General features: G+C 48.2%; 1 protein-coding gene and 1 long non-coding RNA gene across 5 annotated transcripts in view; one reads left to right on the forward strand and one right to left on the reverse strand.

Moving 5' to 3' along the window:
• The first annotated feature begins 1,594 nt into the window (after positions 1–1,594).
• On the forward strand, positions 1,595–12,266 carry LOC114886406. The gene is made up of 2 exons (XR_003791337.1): positions 1,595–2,850; positions 12,064–12,266. It is a non-coding gene; the product is annotated as an uncharacterized LOC114886406 (long non-coding RNA).
• Positions 12,267–17,029: 4,763 nt separating this feature from the next.
• Positions 17,030–19,406, reverse strand: part of SLCO2B1 (solute carrier organic anion transporter family member 2B1) — a 51,282-nt gene continuing 48,905 nt past the window's right edge. For 3 of the 4 annotated variants that reach the window (XM_029206855.1, XM_029206857.1, XM_029206859.1), the window contains one exon: positions 17,033–18,893. In XM_029206855.1, coding sequence (XP_029062688.1) covers positions 18,713–18,893 — 181 coding nt within the window. In that variant the 3' untranslated portion in view covers positions 17,033–18,712. Of the gene's footprint in view, positions 18,894–19,406 lie in introns of all 4 variants that reach the window. The other variant, XM_029206856.1, reaches the window with a different exon arrangement.

Here is a 19,406-nt window from a genome sequence, read left to right on the forward strand (position 1 = left end):
ACACAATTGGTGAGGTCTGCAAAGGCCAGGCCAGGTGGGCCTTGCGGGCCTTTTTCAAGGTCTTAAACTTTATGCCAAAGGCAAGGAGAAGCCACTGAAGGCTTTTAAGCAGAGAGGTGACAATTTTATATGCTTTTTGGAAAGATCGCTGTCACTGCAGGATTGAAGGGGGCTGAGTGCAAGAAGACAACTGAGGAGATGCTGGAAGGAGGAGTGCAGATAGAAGAGGCCAGCGCTTGGGCTGGGTGGTGGCGTGGAGGTGGGGAAAAGTAGTGGGTTTGTCACTCGGGGCCTGGTGACAGACTGGATATGGGGTGAGGGGGAGGGATGGCTCTGGGGTGTCTGGCTTGTGAATGATGGGATCATTCATTGAGAGAGGGAAGACCAGGTCCGGGGTGGGCAGAGAGGGTGAACTCTGCCTTGATCCCAGTGAGTTTGAGATGCCAAGACATCCAAGTGGAGAGGCTGAATGGGCAGTTGGATATTTAAGTCTGGAATTCAGGAGCCATGTCAAGGCTGGAGCTGCAGAGCTGGGACTTGTTGGCATTTAGGTGGTAATTGAAGCTGCTTATTCAAGGCCCCCTGGGATCCGTTGCCTGCCCTGGGAAGCAGTTCCTGACCCCCACCCTGCCCTGACGCTGGCTCTGGGCTGCCTCTGGACTCCCTCAACTCCCCCATCACTGTGTGTGGTCAGTGTCTGTCTCCCTCCTCATATGGAGAGCTCCTTGAAGGCAGGGACCACATTCATCTCTGCATCCTCACAGTCCAGCCGAGGTCCTGGCACAGAGGAGTCACTGGTGGCAGTTTGATAACTGAGCATGAACCAGCTCTCAGTGGAATGGGCTGCCATAGAAGGGAATGAGCTTCCCGCCCCAGAAGGCTCGTTGGTAGGGCTCTACAGCCCATCAGGGAGTAGAGGAGATGCCTATACCCAGCAGGTGTCCTCTGGGGACCCTCTCAGCCCTGGATTCTAGATTTCCAGGACCTAAGTCACATTCCCTAGGGAGGAGGAAGTGTCATTTCCTCTCATCGCTGAGTCCAGAGTTTGGGCTGGGACTCTCTGTGGCCTCAGTCATCCTCTGGAGAGGTTTCTGGAGGCTGTGCCGACCTCAGCAGATGCTCTCCTCCCCCACGAGCCTCTCAGCTCTGGGGCTGCCACCCAAGCGTAGATGCCTTGCTAGAGTTTAGCTGAAGCTGCTGAGCTAGCTTTGGCCTGGGCTGCTAGGGCTGGCTGCCTGCCCTGCCCAGCCTCTTTGACCTCAGCCTTGGCCTGGGCCCTTCTCTCTCCCGGCCACCTCCACTCTACCCCACTGCATCCTTTACTGCAGCAGCCAAAGTGGGCCTCCACCTGGAGATTCTGGGGGCTTGGCAGGAAGGGGGTGTACATGAACAGAGGAGGAGAGGGAGCAGACTGGTGAAGAAGCTGAGAAGGAGGAAGGAATGGGAGGGGTCTTGGAAGGGGCAGTGAGGTACAGAATGTCCCCACTGAGATGAAGGGCCTGTAAGGTTATCTAGCTCCCTTGCTTTGCCTGGGGAGAAACTGAGGAGCAGGAAGGGAGAAGTGGGAGTGGAGGGGAGCGGTGGGGGGTGGAGGATGCCAGAGGATGCACTGGGCACAAGAAACCTCCCTGTGCTTGGGGAGGTGGAGGAGGGGAGGGACCAGAGGGCCCAGGAGGCTATGACCATTACTGTCCCACCTGGAGGAGGGGGTAGGGAGGTAGCGGTGTCCTAGGGCAGAAGCTTTAGGAGTCAGGGTTGGCTGAGACGGATGTCTTCCCATATGAATCAACCCCTGCTCTCTCCTGTCTTGTCGCTGCGTTACACTGGGAACTCCTGGAAAATAGGAACTGCATCTTCCATCTGATTGGGACATTCCTAAGGCAGTGAATAATCTAGAGTCTCCCTGAGATTTGGAAGACTGACTCCTCCACCAGACAGGACCAAACCTCCGTCCTCTGTCTATCCACAGCACTTGGCATTGGGCAGGGCAGGGAGGAGAGGTGATGGGGGACCTGCAGCTTGGACAAGAAGACACGGAAGGCACCTCAGAGGGGCCTAAACTTCACAGGACTGAGCAGCCCCGCCCCATTTGTAGGCAGGAAGGCAAACCTTGAAGCCTGGGAAATGAGAGATAAAACCAGCAGAGAGGAAGATTCCAGCCCCCGGAGCTGAATCCTCACAGTTTAGCAGAGCCTGATAACATGTACATTGTTACAAGAGGTGGGAATGCTGGGTTATTCCCACCCTGGCTCAGAGTGTTCAGCCTGAGATAACTGGTGACTGTGATGCACACCAGCTATGCCAGCTCTGGTAGCAAACACTGCAAGGGACCGCCAGGCTGCCCCAGAAAACCCAGAACCACCTTGGTTTCCAAACCACTATAGGACGTGACTATGGGAACTTAAAAGGACTAAGACATGCGTCTCTTTGTTAATATCATTTTTATGCTTGGTTTTAAAAATAAAACTTATTTTACATTTGTTTCAGAGTGCTCACTATAGAAAATTTGGAAAGTAGAAGTTGAAAGAAAAATAAGCAGACCCATAATTCCACTAGCCAGAGACTTTTTGGACAAATTTCCTTCCAGTCTTTTTTCTATGCATATTTTCTCCATGATTGGGTTAACACTGTCATAATCTTTAAAACTGTTTTTTATTTTATTTTTTCTTATAATTATTAAGGTAAAGCATACTCTTTTTTCTTTTTAAAGGAAAGTACAGAAGAACATAAGAAAGCAGGAAAAAATTACTCATAATCCTATTATCCCATCAATCATCGTGTGAAGATATTGGAACATTTACTTCGAGCCATTTTTCTGTGCCCCACACTTTACATAAAATGTTAGCAATGGTAAGTACAAATTCTCTGTGTTTACAGTTTGGGAGACAGCATAACGTATTTGTAACAACAAAATCACCCACCTGTATTGGAATCCTGGCTCCGTCACTTACCAGCTGAGTGACTCTGGGAAACTTACTTCACCTCTGGAATCTCAATTTCCTCAGCTATAAAATGGGATCAACCATTATCCAGTTATAAAAGAGAGCCTGCTTTGCTTATTTGTTTATATAAAACTCCTGGAATGCACCCAGCATTTAGTGACTCCTCAGTAAAAGTGTAGTGGACATTTGTCACAGTTTTTGCTGTGACACAGCCAGGACCTGGCACAGAGGGAATTGCTAAAACCAGTCCGTTGCTTTGTATTTTGAGTAAATCCCCCACTATGGGAGTCCTTATGGAAACGAGGACCCAATCTTCCATTTCAAAGCCAAAAGGGGCCAGATACTCTACCACCACCACCCCCTGCCAATTTGGCCAGTTGTACCTGGCTCAGGACCTTGATGTGACAATTAGTGAGGAGGCTGGGAAGAAGATTCGTTTAGCATTCATTTGTGCTTACATCATGTAGCAGTGCCACGTCTGGGTGGGCAGTATGGTGGAGACGTTCAAAGGTCGGGCTAGTGGAGGCATTGGGGCCAGCTATTCCTATGGTATGACCTTGGCTGTGAATCCAGCTGCCCATTCAGTTGGTTCTCCAGTTTTCCCATCCATTCCGAGCTGCCCAGTGGAACTGCTAATAATTTTTTTTTTTTCCGTTTTGCTTAGTCTGTGTCAGTTTCTGTTGCCTGCAATCACAAAGGTTACTTCCTAAATCTTTCCAACAGTAGAATACGTTTCAGGCCCTAGCTTCAATTCCCAGCCAACATTTTAATGCAGGCAAGTCCAGGATATGCTAGAATGTTGTGCTTAATGCTGGTCCTTTGGACAAAGAACAGGGTGACCCTAGATCTGTGCCTCGTTGCTCAGCCCAGAGCCCGCTTGGATAGAAGAGGTACTGAGAGCTGCCGAAGGAAAGTATGAAGGAAGGGAGAGAACAGGTGAGGGAGGGATTTCCACATGCCTGCTTCCTACAGGGAGCTTGTGTGTGGTCCACTTGAATTCCTACGCTTCCGTGGGCCTCCACCTGATGAATCCTATAACTTGAGGAGCCTGAAACCATTGCAACTCCTCTTGTTCTCCTGCTGACCTTACATCCTCCTGTTTCCCATAGGATGGCATGACCCGAGCTAACAACCCTGAGTGTCTCCCAAGACCCTTCCAGTACAACTCCTAAGCATTTCACGACCCATACCTTGCCTTCCTCGCTAGCATACCAGCTCAGGGCGTCACTTTCTTCCATCTATCTGGATTTGCTCATGGGGACCTTGTTTGCCACAGGACTGGTCTTCAGGAGTTAGGTGGCAGGAGCAGGCCCCCAGAGGCCAGGTCACTTTTTTTTTTTTTTAATTTTTATTTATTTATTTAGGCTGCACTGGGTCTTTGTTGTGGCACACGGGCTCTCTAGTTGCCATATGTGGGATCTTTGTTCCTGATCAGGGATCGAACCTCGGGACCCTGCATTGGGAGCATGGAGTCTTAACCTCTGGACCACCAGGGAAGTCCCAAGGCCAGGTCACGTTTGTCCAACAAGACTGCTTGCCTGGGCATCTCAGTCCTTAGGCAAGGGGCTGCGGGTAGACCCAGCCAATAGCAGAGCTCCAGAGACACCAGCCAGGCCTGAATCCCACCCGGAGCCAAGCTGGGACTATCAGCTTGGTAACGGAAGATATTTGTGTGCCCTTCTAGAACTCCTGGAGGACAGGGCCTGAGTCTCATTCATCTCTTTATTCCCCACTTCCATCCGCCCCCGGTCCCAGCACAGGGCCTGGCATATTGTCAGTGCTCAGGAAGCATAGGTTGATCAGAGACTCTGGGGTCATTGCCTCAGTGCCTTCTTGGCACGCCATCAGAAGCGAGACCTGGACTGGCTACCTCTCCTGCTCATTTCCCCCGTTCCTAACTCATGCTCTAAGCTCCAGCCACAGCAACTAGTTCCCTGAATGTGTGCCAAGCTGTTTTACTGCCATGCCTTTGAACATGCTGTTCCCTCCACCCAAGGCCCTCCCTCAACCAGGTCAGCCCAATGAACTCCCACTAATCCATCCTTCCTTTAAGGCTCAGTGAGACTGCCTTCCCTGGGGAGCCTTCTGGAACTGGCCCCAGGAGGCCTCCCTTATTTGTGACCCCTCTGGGTCCTGCCCATGCAGGCCTCTGTTTTACCACTTGGCACACAGCATTGTGGGTATGTGTCCCCCCACTAGGCCATGCTTCTGAGGGAACTACGTCTGTTTCTCTCTGTACTTCCAGTGCCTAGCCAGGACCTGGCACAGAGGGAAAACCAGGAGGTGTTTGTTGCCTCTCTACCCACCCGCACCCCTTGGAGGCAGGAGATGCCCCAGGAAAGTTTGCAGGGCCTTAAATGCCAGGCTAAGGAGAGAGGCTTGGTCAGATTTTCATTTATGAATAATCTTGGTGGCTGGGACCCCCTCACTTGGGGGAAGGAAGAGTGATTTTTCAATTTGTCCCTCTCTCAGCCCAGAGAACAGGGTATTTGTTCTCAGCAAGAAGATGGAATATGGGCCTCCGCCTGGGGTCATGGCTGCCCCTCCCCCTGGACCCCCTTTATTTCCCTCTGCCTTTACTCCCGACTCCTGAAGTCTCTTCCCAAAAGCTGGGATCTGGGATCCACTGCCACTACTCAAAGGCCAAGTCCAAACCTCAATACTCTGTTATGTAAGTGAATTATCCGCTGTTCCCAACCAGAGCCAGCCAGATCTCCTCCTCCTCCTAATTGATTTAATCTTCTCATACCAGAGAGCTGGGCGGGGTTGGGGAGACAGTGTTGATCAGAAGCCAACACGTCAGTGATGTAGGCTTGTTAATTACAGAGAATCTAGGTCACGGATTGGCTCTGGGTGGCTCTGACTCTCTCCCTCCTCTGTCATTTGGGCCTCTGAAAGGACATTTTCAGTTTTTCTTGATTCCTTAACCCCAGACCTCCACAGAAAGTTGAGGTTCCCATTAGACCCCATTTCTGTCTCCCAAATCTCTCCAAACCCTCAGCTCTGGATGGAAATTCCCTACATTCCAATATGAACTCAGGGCACAGCTGAACCTAATTGTTGAGGATTGAAGAGATGAACAGATGGGTTTTTTTGTTTTTTTTTTTTTGTTTTTTTTTTGCCGTATGCGGGCCTCTCACTGTTGTGGCCTTTCCCGTTGCGGAGCACAGGCTCCGGATGCACAGGCTCAGCGGCCATGGCTCACGCGCCTAGCCGCTCCGCGGCATGTGGGATCTTCCCGGACCAGGGCATGAACCCGTGTCCCCTGCATCGGCAGGCGGACTCTCAACCACTGCGCCGCCAGGGAAGTCCTGAACAGATGTTTTAATTTGGGGGTGGGAAGAGATTTCAGAGTTGCCTTTATTTACTTTCCACATCAAGCAAGTCTCCACTTTGTAGCTTCTCTCATAGAAGATGTCCAGATCTTACTTGTGCAGCCCCAGAGCTGGGAAGCTCACTCCCCCAAGAAAGTCCTTCTCTTGTATGATGGCCTTTCTCGCATGAGGCTGAGACCTCAGCCTTGTGACTTCCTCTGGGAGCTAGATTTGCCTCTGGGGCCACAGGGCATGCCCCAGGATAGCCAGCCAGATCCTGAGCCATGATGATTATCACCCCTGACTTTTCTCTTCTCCAAGCTGAACACTCCTGGTTCTTTCACCAGTTCCTCATTTGGTAGGCTTTACAGATTACTCCTCGCTGTATCGCCTATGTGGACAAGCCATGGCTGTCATCATCCCTCCAGATGCACAGAGCAGAACACAGGCTCCAGGACAGTGTGAACACCTCAGGCCAAGGCAGGACCACTACCTTTTTTGATCATGATATTAGACTTTCATTGATACCAGGCTGAGATCTTTTGCAACCTTAGCACACATTTGACTCAGCTTAAGCACAGAGTCAGCTCACCCCCATAGTCATTTTTCTGACATTAGCAATGGAAAGTCTCCATGAAAATGATCTTTGTGATATTAGGAATACCTCCATGTTTCCCCTAATTCTTCTTTCTACGTATCCTGACATTTATCTTTCCATATAATCATGTAATTATACATCCACTCATTCACCCACACCACTATCTAACTATATATTAATCCATCCATTCACCAACCACATTATCCACCTACATACACTTGCATTCAGCTGTCCATAGAATCATTCTTGTACTCATTCACCTTTCCATCTTCCCACCTACCTACCAACCCAGGTGCCCATTTATCCATTTTCTTCCCACCTATATGGTCATATACTTATCTGTCCATCCATACTTTCACCCACCATCCATCCGTATACCCACTCACCCATCCACACATCCATCCCTTCATCTTCTCTCTCTCTGAGTTGCCCATACATCTATATTCATCATCCATCCATCTATCTATTCAGCCATCCAATACTTACTGAGATTCTATTACATTTCAAATCTTGTCTTGAGTATTCTGAGTGATTCAAAGCTGAATAAAATGCAGGCTCCCTCTCTCTCTTCACTCATTATGGGAGAGGATGGGAGCAGGTAAGGCAGACGTTGCTGAGTACTATAAAACAGGAACAAAGAAAATGCTTTGGGGATTCAGAGGAGAGAGAATTGGCATCTGGATAAGGTTATGGATGCTTTCCCACCAGGGGAGACTTTTGGTTTGAGCCTTGATGGAACGGCAGTACTTGGACATACATAGATAGATGCATTGGAAGTAATTCCAAGTAGAAGAAGCAGCACATCAAAGATGGAGAAAGCAGAATTCATGTCTTATATTGTATGTTCCTGCCAAGGTGTTTAGTGCAGATCAGTACCTAATACGTACTTCCTGATTTATATTTTTTCTTCTCTTCTCTGACATGGGCACCTCCCAACACTTGATCAGGATAAGAGTTCACTCTTTCTCTTTAAGAGGATTCTACAGTTGCCTTGCTGGATGGCCTTGGGCAAGTCACAAAACCTTTCCGGGGTTTCTCTGAGTTTAGGGTTGAATTTCTGTCTCTATGAGGTGGTCCTTTCCCCCCAATCTTAGTTATTTCTACTATGCTCTCTGCATAGAGATCAGCATTTCCACATATCTTAAAATTTTATTTCCTTTTGTTGGCACCAATGAGCTCTATCCCACCTGTCTTCAACTTCTTCAGCTCTGTCCCCAGGCAAAAAGTCTGCGACGTGAACTAAGGGGGAGGTACTGTGCAAGTGAAATAACACTGAAGTGGAAACCAGGAGCCATGAATTCAGACCCACATTTGCCATGAGCTTGCCATATGACCTTGGGCAAATCTCTTTCCTTATCTGTTTTAAATGTTCCTATAGAATTTTAGCACTGAACACATTTGAGATTGTCTAATCCGACATTCTCATCTTACAAATGGAAAAACAGGCTCATAAAGGGTGTGCCACTTGCTCTAGATCATATCAAGATTAGTGGCAAAGCTTATCCAGAACTAAGTTTCAAATTTCCTGAGTTTCAGTTCAGGATTTTCTTTACCCAAACACATTTCACGTCCATTCACAGCCCCTATACATCTCAGGGAGAGCTTCCTCTCCCACCTCCATTCTCCAGAAAAAAACGTGTGAGTCTTCCAAGTGTTTTAGCAGTGTTGTCCCTGATTCATGCCTAGGCCGGGGCTGGGTAGGTAGTATTTAAGAGCAAGTATTCCAAGCCTGATGGAGTTGATTATGTTCATCAGGAAGAGAAAAGAGAAAGGAACAAGGGACTCTGGTTATCTACTGGGCTTTAATCAAATTGAGAAACAAGGAAATTCATCACCCAGAGGCTAAGGGAGTTGGAGAGCTTGGCTTCCGCTGGCTCCATGTCCTGTAATGGGTTGGGTGCTGTCCAAGGTGCTGACATCTTCACTTGCTGCTCGAGTGGCTGGGAAGGGCCCAGTTTGGGCAGAGGGATGACAGCTGTTAGGAGATGGCCCTGGATAGAGCAAGAAAGGCCCTGGACTTGTTGGGGGAGAGGCTTGAGTTCTTAATCTTCTCTTTTTCATTTGTCTATCTGATTTAGAGAAAATATCTCTTCTTCAGGCTAGAGTCCTGAGCTAGGATTAAAGAAATAGAAAGAGAAGGGAGAACCCTAGACCCTTTGATCTCAGGGAGATGCCCCCAGCATGAGTGGAAGCTCAGCCCTTGGCCTTTGGAGATTCCGCATATTAAGGGGAGATGTAGCCTCTGCTTCTATAAAATGCTCAGTCCATTGGCAGAAAAATGAACTTACCGTTGGGTATTTATTAATCTGGTGGAGAAACATCACTCTGCTTTTAACTCTAGCTCAAGTATGATATAAGGGAGGCATGGACCATGTCTCCATGGAGCTTCCAGTCTGATGGGGAAGACATGGTCTTCCTCTACAAAACTCTCAGTTTGGTTGAAGAGACATGCTCTTAATTTATGGGGGAATCTCAGTTATAATCTGGAAAACATGATAAACAGATAAATTAAAATGTGTACTATAATCAACCAAAGAAGTCAGATCTTCACATTTGTGATTAAGGTTATTGGTGCTAGATATTTAGTGTCAGTCAAGGAAGGCTTCCTGGTAGAGGTAAGTTTGAGTTGAACTTAAACAAAGCAAGGGACTTGAGTCCTTAGATCCTAGGCCTCCTGAGAATTACAACCATACCTTCTCATTCTCTTATATCCCTTTTGGAATAAGCACAAGCCTGGACACAGAGAAGGTTCTTAGTTAATGAAAAGTCACCAGCAGATAGAGAGTGAATATACCTACTTTGTAGGTGTGGAGTGAAGAAGGGGTAGGAATCAGGGAGGAGGGTTTTTTGGTACGGAGAGCCTGAGGCTGGGGTGGGGGAAGGCAGTGGAATGATAACATGAGCAGAGGTAGTAGTCCAATGTGTGTCCAGGCCAGTGAAGCAAAGCATAGAGCCACTCCCTCATGTTTCTAGAGCTGGTGAGAGACACTTTATTGAATCTTGGATTGTTAAAGCTAGAGACTATTAAATTACAAAATCATAGACTGCTCAGCTTCCAGAGCCACACAATCACGGAAAGTTAGAGTATTAAAAGCATAGCATCTTAGCAGGGCAGAATCACAATGTGTTGAAATTATAGAACTGTGGCATATTAGAGCCAAAGGGCCAAAAATCCATATTAGAGAATCTTAAAATCCAAGAATCTCAGTGTCAAAAAAGAAAAGAAACAGCAATTTATTGACTCCCTCTATTTCTATCAGTTATGGTGCTAGGAGTATTAGAATGTACTAGAGTACATTATCCTCTTTAATTCCTACCACAAGTTTTAAGCTGTTCAATCCTGTTCCTACTTAATGCAGTACTTCTGACAAATGTTTATCTAACACAGGCTTGTGTAAATGTCATGACAGGAGAGCCATTGCCTTTGTGCATACCCCTACCCCTGCTAAATGGACGCTAGAAAGCTCTCCCTTATATAAGCTGCATGCTATCTCCTGGTAGTGTCCCCGCACTTGTCCAGTTCATGTCCTCTGAGCTACACTGAGTATGTCTAATCTCCCACTCATATGACAGCTTTTCAGATGGCTAAAGACAGTACTTATTTCTTTCTTCTCTAGGATAAGCTGTTTTATTCATCATGTAGCTAGAAATGGGGCAGCAAGTCAAAGAATATTTGAGCTGGAAAGGCCCTTAGAGGTCATTTTGTCCAGAGACATCCTTTTACCACCAAGCAGTATAGCATTATGGTCAGGAGCCTGGCTTTAGAGAAAGATGAGCATGAATTCAGAGTCCAGAGATCCAGCACTAACTTGCTATGTAACCTTGGGCAAATTCCCTCATATCTCTGGGTCTGCGTCTCCTTATCTATGAAATAAAGAGAATATTAATATCGACATAGCAGAGTTGATATGAGGATTGAATGAGATAATGCAAGGGAAGCTCTTAGCAGAGTGCTTGGCACACAGCAAGCAGTCAATAAATATTACCTATGATTATTGGAGGCCCAGAGGGGCAGGGAGTTGCTCAAGATCACAGAGCAACTCAGAGGCAGAGCTGGGGTTAGACCAAGGACTCCTGCCTCCCAGCCAAGGGCCCTTTCCTGTTCCACAGTTTCACTCTACCTTCCTGCGGAAAAGGAAAAAACCCCAGAGGGAACTGGAGTGCTTTGCTCACTGAATCAGTTAGAATGCAAGTAAGAAAACACCTGATGGCTTAAACCTTTTATTTCCTTAACAAGGAAGCCAGAGGAAGGTGGAGCCAGGGTTGGTCTGGTTATTCAACCAGAATATGTCTGGTTATGTCTCTGATGACCCAGGTTTTTCCCATTCTAAGCCTTGAGAGAGACTCCCCTTGTGATCACAAAATGGCTGATGTGGCACCAAGTACCATGTCCTCCCAAGCAGGAAGAAAGGGCATGGGAGACAAAGGATCTTCTCTCATGCCTCTCTTATCCAAGATGGGAGCTTTCCAAGAAGACCATTCCCTTATACCTCACTGACCAAAATAAAGTCAAATGTCTACTCTTAGACTATTCACTGGCAAAGAGGTAAGGCTTTTCCATGAAGGGCTTGGATCATCCTTGTGGCTGGGCACCTTGCTACTGGAAAGAGGAAAAGGAGATTGGCTGCGGGAAGGCAACAAATAGTGTGTGCCACACTCACCCTCTGTCTCCTCGCTGAATTGGCCTCTCAGCTCCACCTCTGCCAGGCGGCCTTCCCTTATTTCCACCCCTTGGTCCTGCAGACCCTCTTCCATCATGTGACTGAGCATTGCCCAATTCAAGTTGCAGTCTACTTTGCCAAGCTCTCTCTTTTCATGTCCAAATCTTGTCTTCCCAGCTAGTCTGTGAGCACAGGGAGAATAATGGCAGCTGCAAATGAATAAGTACCTATTGGGTGCCAGGCATTGTTCTGGACACTTGTGGTAGCCTGCTTCCAAATGGTTCCCAAAGATCCACACCTCCTGGTATCCACACCCTTTTATGTTCCTGCCCCACACTGTACCAAGGTTAGTCTGTGTGACCAAAAGAATATGGTAAAAATAAAGGTTTGTCACTTCCAAGGTTAGATTATAAAAGATACTGTGGCTTCCATCTTGGTAGATTCTCTTTCTTGGATCATTCATTTAGGGAAAGTTAGCCACCATGTCATGAGCAGTCTTGTGCAGAAGTTTGTGTAAAAAGGAACTGAAACTTTTGACCAACTTCCAGCAAAGAATGGAAGCCTGACAGCGACCACAGAGGGAGCTTGGAAGTGGATCCTCCAGCCCCAGTTGAGCTCTGATGACTGCAGCCCTGGCTGAGAGTTGACTGCAACCTCATGAGACATCCTGAACCAGAATCTCTCAGTTAGCCCAATTCTGGGTTCTTGATCCTCAGAAATTGTGTGAGATCATAAATATTTGTTGTTTTAAGCTGCTAAGTTTTGGGGTAATTTGTTACTCAGCAATAGTTAACTACTATAGTCTTACATTATCACATTAAGTCCTCATGACAACTCTCTGAAAGATAGGGTTTGTTTCTCCCATTTTTCAGATGAGAAAATTAAGGCTGAGATGAATGCAGTTGACTTCTCACAGGTGGAAAGTGACACAGCTGCGATTTGTCCTCATGTCTATTGGATTCCAAAGCAGAGGGAACCTGGTTTTCTCGGCTGGAATGTCTCCAGCTCCAGGGTGAAGGTTGAGGAATTGAGGACAGGAGGAGATCTCTTACTCTGATGTGTTTTTTTTATGCTTTTCCCCATTCCAATCACATTAGTTAGTAGCTACTACATCTATTGTGTGTATGTGATTCAGGGACAAGTATGTTTATTAGAAAAAACATTGGAGCTTTAAAAGGGGGATACCTGAGCTCTTGAGCAACGTTGGACAAGTTCCTGTAGCTTTCTAGGCTTCAGATTATTTATCCGCTATATGGGGCCAATAGTCCTTCTTCTACATTCCTCGACAGGAAGCCATGAGGATCAAGTGTGAAGGGACTTTGTAAAATGTAGTGCTGTGATCACGGAAAGCCTCTCTCAGTCTTCAGGGGAGGCAGCTCCACACTGTCACCGCTGCACAAGTGGCCAGGGTTCCCTCTCCTCTCCCACCTGAGTCTAGGTTCAGGAGACAGAGAATACTGAGAGAAACTAAGGGCCCTGACCCATTTCTTCAGCTACATGCCTCACCATGACCTTTCTCTTAGACCACACTGTAGCCCTGCCGAACTAGTGGAAAATTCCCCAAGCTTGCCAGGAGCTCTCTATGCTGAGTTTTTATCCGTGTAGTTTCTTCTCCCTGGACGCTGTTCCCAACTTCTCCACCTGGTATGGTCCTACTCATCTTTCAAGACTCACCTTAGATGTCCCCACTTCAAGGATGACCTGGTTCAAGGCCTTCTACTTCTTCTCTTGATTAAGCACCAGTGTCCAGCCTGAGCTCTTGGCCTCCAGCTTCCCTTTTCCATTCAAAGCCCCCAGGGTGCAGCCTGCAGCCTTTCTAAAACACAAATCTTGTCATGTCACTCCCTGCTTAAAATAACCAGTCAATTGAATAATCCATCAGTCAATGCTTCAAGGGCACCTCTTTGCCCTCAGGAAGACATCCAAAGCCTTCAGCTGGAACTCAAGGCTTGGTCCTCACTGGTACATCCAGCCTCAGCTCTCCTCTCTCTCCTGATGGCCTTGCACGTGCAGTACATCCCAACCACATCGCTCTTGTACCATATCTCAGACACACTCTGCTCTCTTGTGCCTTCCTATCTTTGCTCATACCATTGTTTCTCATGTCTATTTGCATCTTTTCTACCTGGGAATTTCCTGCCTAATCTCTAAGCCCAGCTCTGATTTAACCTTTTCTGGAGAGCCTTCCATGGTGACCCCAGGAAGAATACATGGCTTCCTCTTCTTCCCTCTCCTATATGACTAATCATGCTTTTATTACTATGTGTCAGCTTGTCTGCTTATACTGGGAGTTTCCTGTACTGGACCCATGGCTGTGTCCCCCCAGCAGTGCCAGCACAGGGGCATAGAGCAGCCATGTGATTTGTTGGTTGATTGGGTGTTTGAATAAATAAATGAATGTATGGTGAATGAATCTATCCTTGAACCATCACTTCTTGGCCAGCACCAGAACTGCTGCTTCCAGGGTTAGCCCATTTTATAGCAAAAGGGGAAAGAGAAGGAAGGGACTGCTCTGGAAGGAAGAAAATCAATAAAAATGTAAATCTGGCTGAGAAAAGCTGTCCCAGGCTGGCTGTGGGGAGAGATAAGACTGGGCAGGCTGAGCCCTGGCTGACAGTGGAAGAAAGATTAGGGGACAAGCAGAGCTGCAGCCAGGGCAGGGCAGAGCGAGGGTGGTGCCTCCCCTCAGTGGTGCCTCCCCCTGTCCTTACTGCCCACTCCCAACTCCACCCCCATGTTCTCCTTTCAGGAACAGGGAAAGGGGAAGGAAACTTACAAATATTGATCATTAGGTACACTGCCTGTGAATGAGTATGTTATCATTATTTTGTCTTCATACCTTCTGAGAGACAGGAATGATCAACCTCACTTTACAGGTGAAGAAACTGAGAGGCAAAGAAGTTAAATCTTGTTTGGGGTCACACCGTGAATCAGTGGCAGAGTCTAGATTTGAACCCAAATCTGACTGACTCTAAAACTCTGTTCTTTTTACTCCACTCCACTGGAGTTCTACAGCTAGGCTTCAAATGATCCCCAGCCTCTGAAATCAGGGGCACAGTTGTGTATAAGTTTGTGTGCATTTTTAATGGAGAGTCTATATCTTTTAATGGATTCCCTAAGGTGGTTGCCACCCACTCCCGTTGCCTATACCATGCTGCATCCCTGGAGGTGGTGGCCTTTGAGCTGGGTCTGGAAGTTTGGACAGGACTTCATGAAGCAGGATGGAGAGGCAAACAATGGGGTGGGGATGTGAAGAAGGCCCGCTGGGTAGAGAGAAGAGCACATGTAGGGGCTTGTTAGGGGGAAAGAATTCAACATGTCTAAAGAATGGCAAGGGTGCTGTGGGTTCTTTCTTTTTTTAATAAATTTATTTATTTATTTTTGGCTGTGTTGGGTCTTCGTTGCTGCGTGCGGGCTTTCTCTAGTTGCGGTGAGCCGGGGCTACTCTTCGTTGCAGTGCGCAGGCTTCTCATTGCAGTAGCTTCTCGTTGCGGAGCACGGGCTCTAGGCATGTGGGCTTCAGTAGTTGTGGCGCACGGGCTTAGTTGCTCCACGGCATGTGGGATCTTCCCGGACCAGGGCTCGAACCCGTATTCCCTGCCTTGGCAGGCGGATTGTTTTTTTAAAATTTATTTATGTATTTTATTTATTTATTTTGACTGTGTTGGGTCTTCGTTGCTGCACGCGGGCTTTCTCTATTTGCGGCAAGTGGGGGCTACTCTTCATTGCAGTGAGCGGGCTTCTCATTGCGGTGGCTTCTCTTGCTGCAGGGTACGGGCTCTAGGTGCGTGGACTTCAGTAGTTGCAGCATGCAGCCTCAGTAGTTGTGGCTCACTGGCTCTAGAGCACAGGCTCAGTAGTTGTGGCACACGGGCTTAGTTGCTCCGCGGCATGTGGGATCTTCCTGGACCAGGGATTGAACCCGTGTTCCCTGTATTGGCAGGCAGATTCTCAACCACTGCGCCACCAGGGAAGTCCCAGTTCTTGCTCCTTGTTTATTTGTGCTCCAATCCTGGCTCCTGGCTCCCTGGTATCTGCCTGCCCTGCAACTTCCCAGCATGAGTCTACAGCCTAAAGGAACTCCGGGCCAGGTGTCAGGATCTTCATTCTGGTTCCAGTCCTGTTCTCTGCTAGATTTTACCACCATAGAATCTAGTAGGAGACTTAATGCCTTCTCCTCCAACTCTCAGGGACAGGGTGAGAAGAAAGTGAGCTCACAGGTGTAATTGCTTGCGGCTTCTCATTGGCCAGAGGCCATGTCAGGGAAGAGGGCTGCTCCCTGGACCCCCTGAATCCCTGAGAAGTCGCTGGCCCTTACCTGTTCCACCCCTGGCTCTCAGCCCCATGTCTCTCTTGTGATTACTCCTGGAGTCTCCTCCCTGACCAGCCTGGATGATTTTAAGCACAAGCACCTCGTCTTCTTTGAATCTCAGCTCAACCCAGAGGTAGACTCAGCATGAAGCTAAGACTGCTTGAGCACCACGGCCTCTACCCAGGCCCTGGGAGAGGCTTCAGCAATATGTTCCTGTTGTCAAGTTCTCAGGAAATTTCCGAAGGTAGACACTTTCACCACAATGGGTCAAGATGGCTAGTTCTTTCCACTCCAAGTGTCCTTGTGTCCCAGTTTCCCTTTATGTGAAGCAGTTGGCATGCACATTTCTGGAATAATGCTAAGGGGGAGTGGAGTTGGGGATCAATTTAATTTGGATTCATTGGGATATAGTTATGTGGTTCTCAGTCACCTCTATGAATAGATAAATCATTGCTAGCTACCTCTGTGTAGAGAATGGCTTCTAGGAATCTTCCTACCCACAGTCCAACTCATTTGGCATTGTGACATCAAGGTGTCATATCCAGAGGTAATCTTGTGACATGAAAGTGTTTTCTCCTGCCTGGCCCTGGAAGTATACAGACAACAGAGGAGAAACAGGTTTAAAATGTATGGAACCAGAAGCTAGTCTATAGAAAATATTTCCAACCGTTAGGGGGAGAATTTTGGAGGTATGCACAGCAGTTAGTAAAAAATGTTATGCTATTTTTCTGAATTGTGAGATGTATTTGTTTTGACTTCTTTTTTCATTCTAAGTAAATATTCACCTTCTTACCTAATTGTGTGCTCTTTTTCTTAAAGAGGACTCCCCAAATTGTGTAAGCGTCGGTTCCCACAAAATCTAGATCTAATCCTGGCTCTGACATTTATTTTGTGTGATGTTGGGCAAGTTGCTTATCCTTTCTGAACCATCTCCTCTTCTGTAAAACCTGAATGGCAGTTTGGACAGGTGAGGACTGGGAAAGCCTTGTGACATTATTCCACTTCTGAAACCATTACTAGAGAAAGTAGTCGAGCCGAACAAAAATTAGACCAGAATATACAGGTAGGGGAAGATGTAATATATGAGAAATAACGGTGAGCAATGAATCCAGCAAACCTTAAATCTAAATAACTGGAAATAATCTGGTTGTTGCAAACCTTAATGCAGTTTGGAAGAAAGGATTTTTGTAACGGAAGACACATTATGCAAGAACAAATTTAATAATAAGCTATATCTATAATTCCAGATTATTTCTGCAAAACCTGGGAAACAAGAGGGAAGGAGGAGGAATATGAACATACAAACAGCCTCATCTTGTTGGAAGAGACTCTGAAATTCTTGGCACTGATAAATACAGGCTCAGATATCTGTTAGACATTTAAAGGTATCAACCAGCAGAACAAAAATGGGAATTAGAACTTTTGTACCTCCCTCTTCTTTCATGTGGCATAGCCTCAAAGCCCTGCCGCTGAGAGCTGCCCAGAGGGCCAGAGCCACGTGTGCCCCCAAACCCCCAACTTCCCCCCTGGCCCACAGCACAGGGCTGGACACGGATTTGGGAAGCTCCTGCTTCTGACTCCCTGTCTCTTGCCTCCCAAGCAACTAGATTGGGCTGGAAGCAGATTGGGAAACTCTCTCCCCGTCCCAGAGAGATAATCAGGCCAGATAAGACTAGCCATAAAACAAGACAAGGCAAGACAGAGACTTCTCTGTTCAGACCCAAGCATCCCACAGACCCACTTATTACACAGAGCCACGCATTATTGCTTCTAGATCACAAGCCCAGGCATCACAAAGAACAGGTTCTTACGCCAACCCAGGCATCACAGAGAACCAGATGTTACCCCAAAATGTGGGTGTCACAGAACCAGACATTGTCTACACAACCCCAGGTGACATAGAATCAGGCACCTGGGAGGAAATGGTGAAATTAGGATTCTAGTCACAAAAGTCAAAGTGGCTTTGGTGGGCCCAGGTCAAATGTGTGAAATCTTGGCAATGCATGGGTACCAGTGAGTCTATGCTGAGTTTGTTTGGTTTTTGAAATTAGAAAATGCCCCAGTGTGGGAGCTGGGTCCCCCTCTCCGCCAGGCAGAGAATAGGCCTCACCCAGACTCTGGCTGCCTGAGGGCAAGGGCTGGGATTTCCTGACTCCAGAGAGTGAGGCTCCCTGCACAGCCAAGGCCCCTGGGGCCCTTACACCAGGTTTCCTGAAGGCCCTGCCTAGCCTGGATGTCATGAGTGGGACCAGTTCCCTCCCCAGGGCGGCTCCCCAAAGCTCAGGGCTCTGCCTCCAGGGGGCGCCAAATGGACACTTCTCAACAGAGGCTGTACTGGCCCCAAGTCCAGGCTGAGCGGGGCTGGGGAGGAGACCTGAGTCTGTCCTGGCCACACAGATGGTCACAGCTGAAGAGGCCTGAAAGCTGACAAGTTCATTTCCACCTGACAGAGATGGAGGCTGGGAGGCTGAGGCTCAGAGAGGGTGTTCCAGGTGAGCAGCAGAGCAGGGCCAGGACCCAGTAGGCGGGGCAGCCTGGCCTACTATTGTCCACTTCTCTGTCCTCGGGCCCTGGGGGAAAGATATGCAGTCCTTCCACCCAGGAAAGCCTGGTTTCAGGTCAGCCCGTGTGGCTGGGGGAGAAGAGGGGGAAGACCCTCAAGCTTCAGAAGTGGCCAACACAACAAACCCGCAAGTAACTCTTTGGTTCAGGTGAGCAAACAAAGGCCCAGAAAGGGTCAGTGGCTTGCTCAAAGCCACACAGCAAGTTAGTGGAGGACTCATAATTGGAAAACAGGGCTCCCAACCCCCAATCTCAGGCAAAGGGCCCAGAGGAGGTACTCGCCGTGGCTGCCACTCCTGGCCAGAATGGGGCCCTGGGACAGCTCACACTCTGGATTCCTCAGGCTCCTTCTTTGCCCCTGACGCTAACAGCTGCTGCTGTAGGCCAGGGTTGGGTATGGTCGCCTTGGTCCCCTCCTCTTTGTCCTGCTGCCTTAGGATGGCCAAAATCAAGGCGAAACAGGCCAGAGAGCCTGTCTTGAAGAAGAACTGGAGGCCGATGAACCTGGGAAAGAGCAAGTGACCCTTGAACTCAGGACCTCCCCATTCAGGGCTTGGATGCAGAGTGGCGTCAGCAATCATCACCCATTATGTAGTTGGAGATGTTGAGGCCTTGTGGGGGATAGGCCTCCAGCCCCAGGGCAGTGGACCCTGTCACCATGGCTTTGGCTGGGAGCCCCTAGAATTGACCCCCATGGGGGTCCTTCCTTGGAAGGGGGAAAAGGCTCCAAAGAAGCCTGCCTGCCCTGTGCTGACTGCCTCATGGCCTGGGCTGGCCCTGCCTCTCTCTGGGTCCCTCTAAGGGCTCAGCGGGCCTGACAGTTGCAACTCTGGATCACATCACTTGCCGCAAGAAAAGGAGGATTCCCTCTCCTGTTTGTCTAATTCACCAAGACTCTTCTTGACTTCTCCTCCTCTAGGAAGCCCTCCTGGAACCATGCACTCCTCAGAGCTGGAAGTGAACAGCTCCCTACTCCCAGCTCTGCTAGTAAGTCCCTCCCCCCAGCTGCCCATCCAT

Source organism: Monodon monoceros, unplaced genomic scaffold, assembly GCF_005190385.1.
Source record: "Monodon monoceros isolate NGI ecotype Baffin Bay Population unplaced genomic scaffold, NGI_Narwhal_1 Super_Scaffold_7, whole genome shotgun sequence".
In the NCBI taxonomy this organism is placed as follows: Eukaryota; Metazoa; Chordata; class Mammalia; order Artiodactyla; family Monodontidae; genus Monodon; species Monodon monoceros.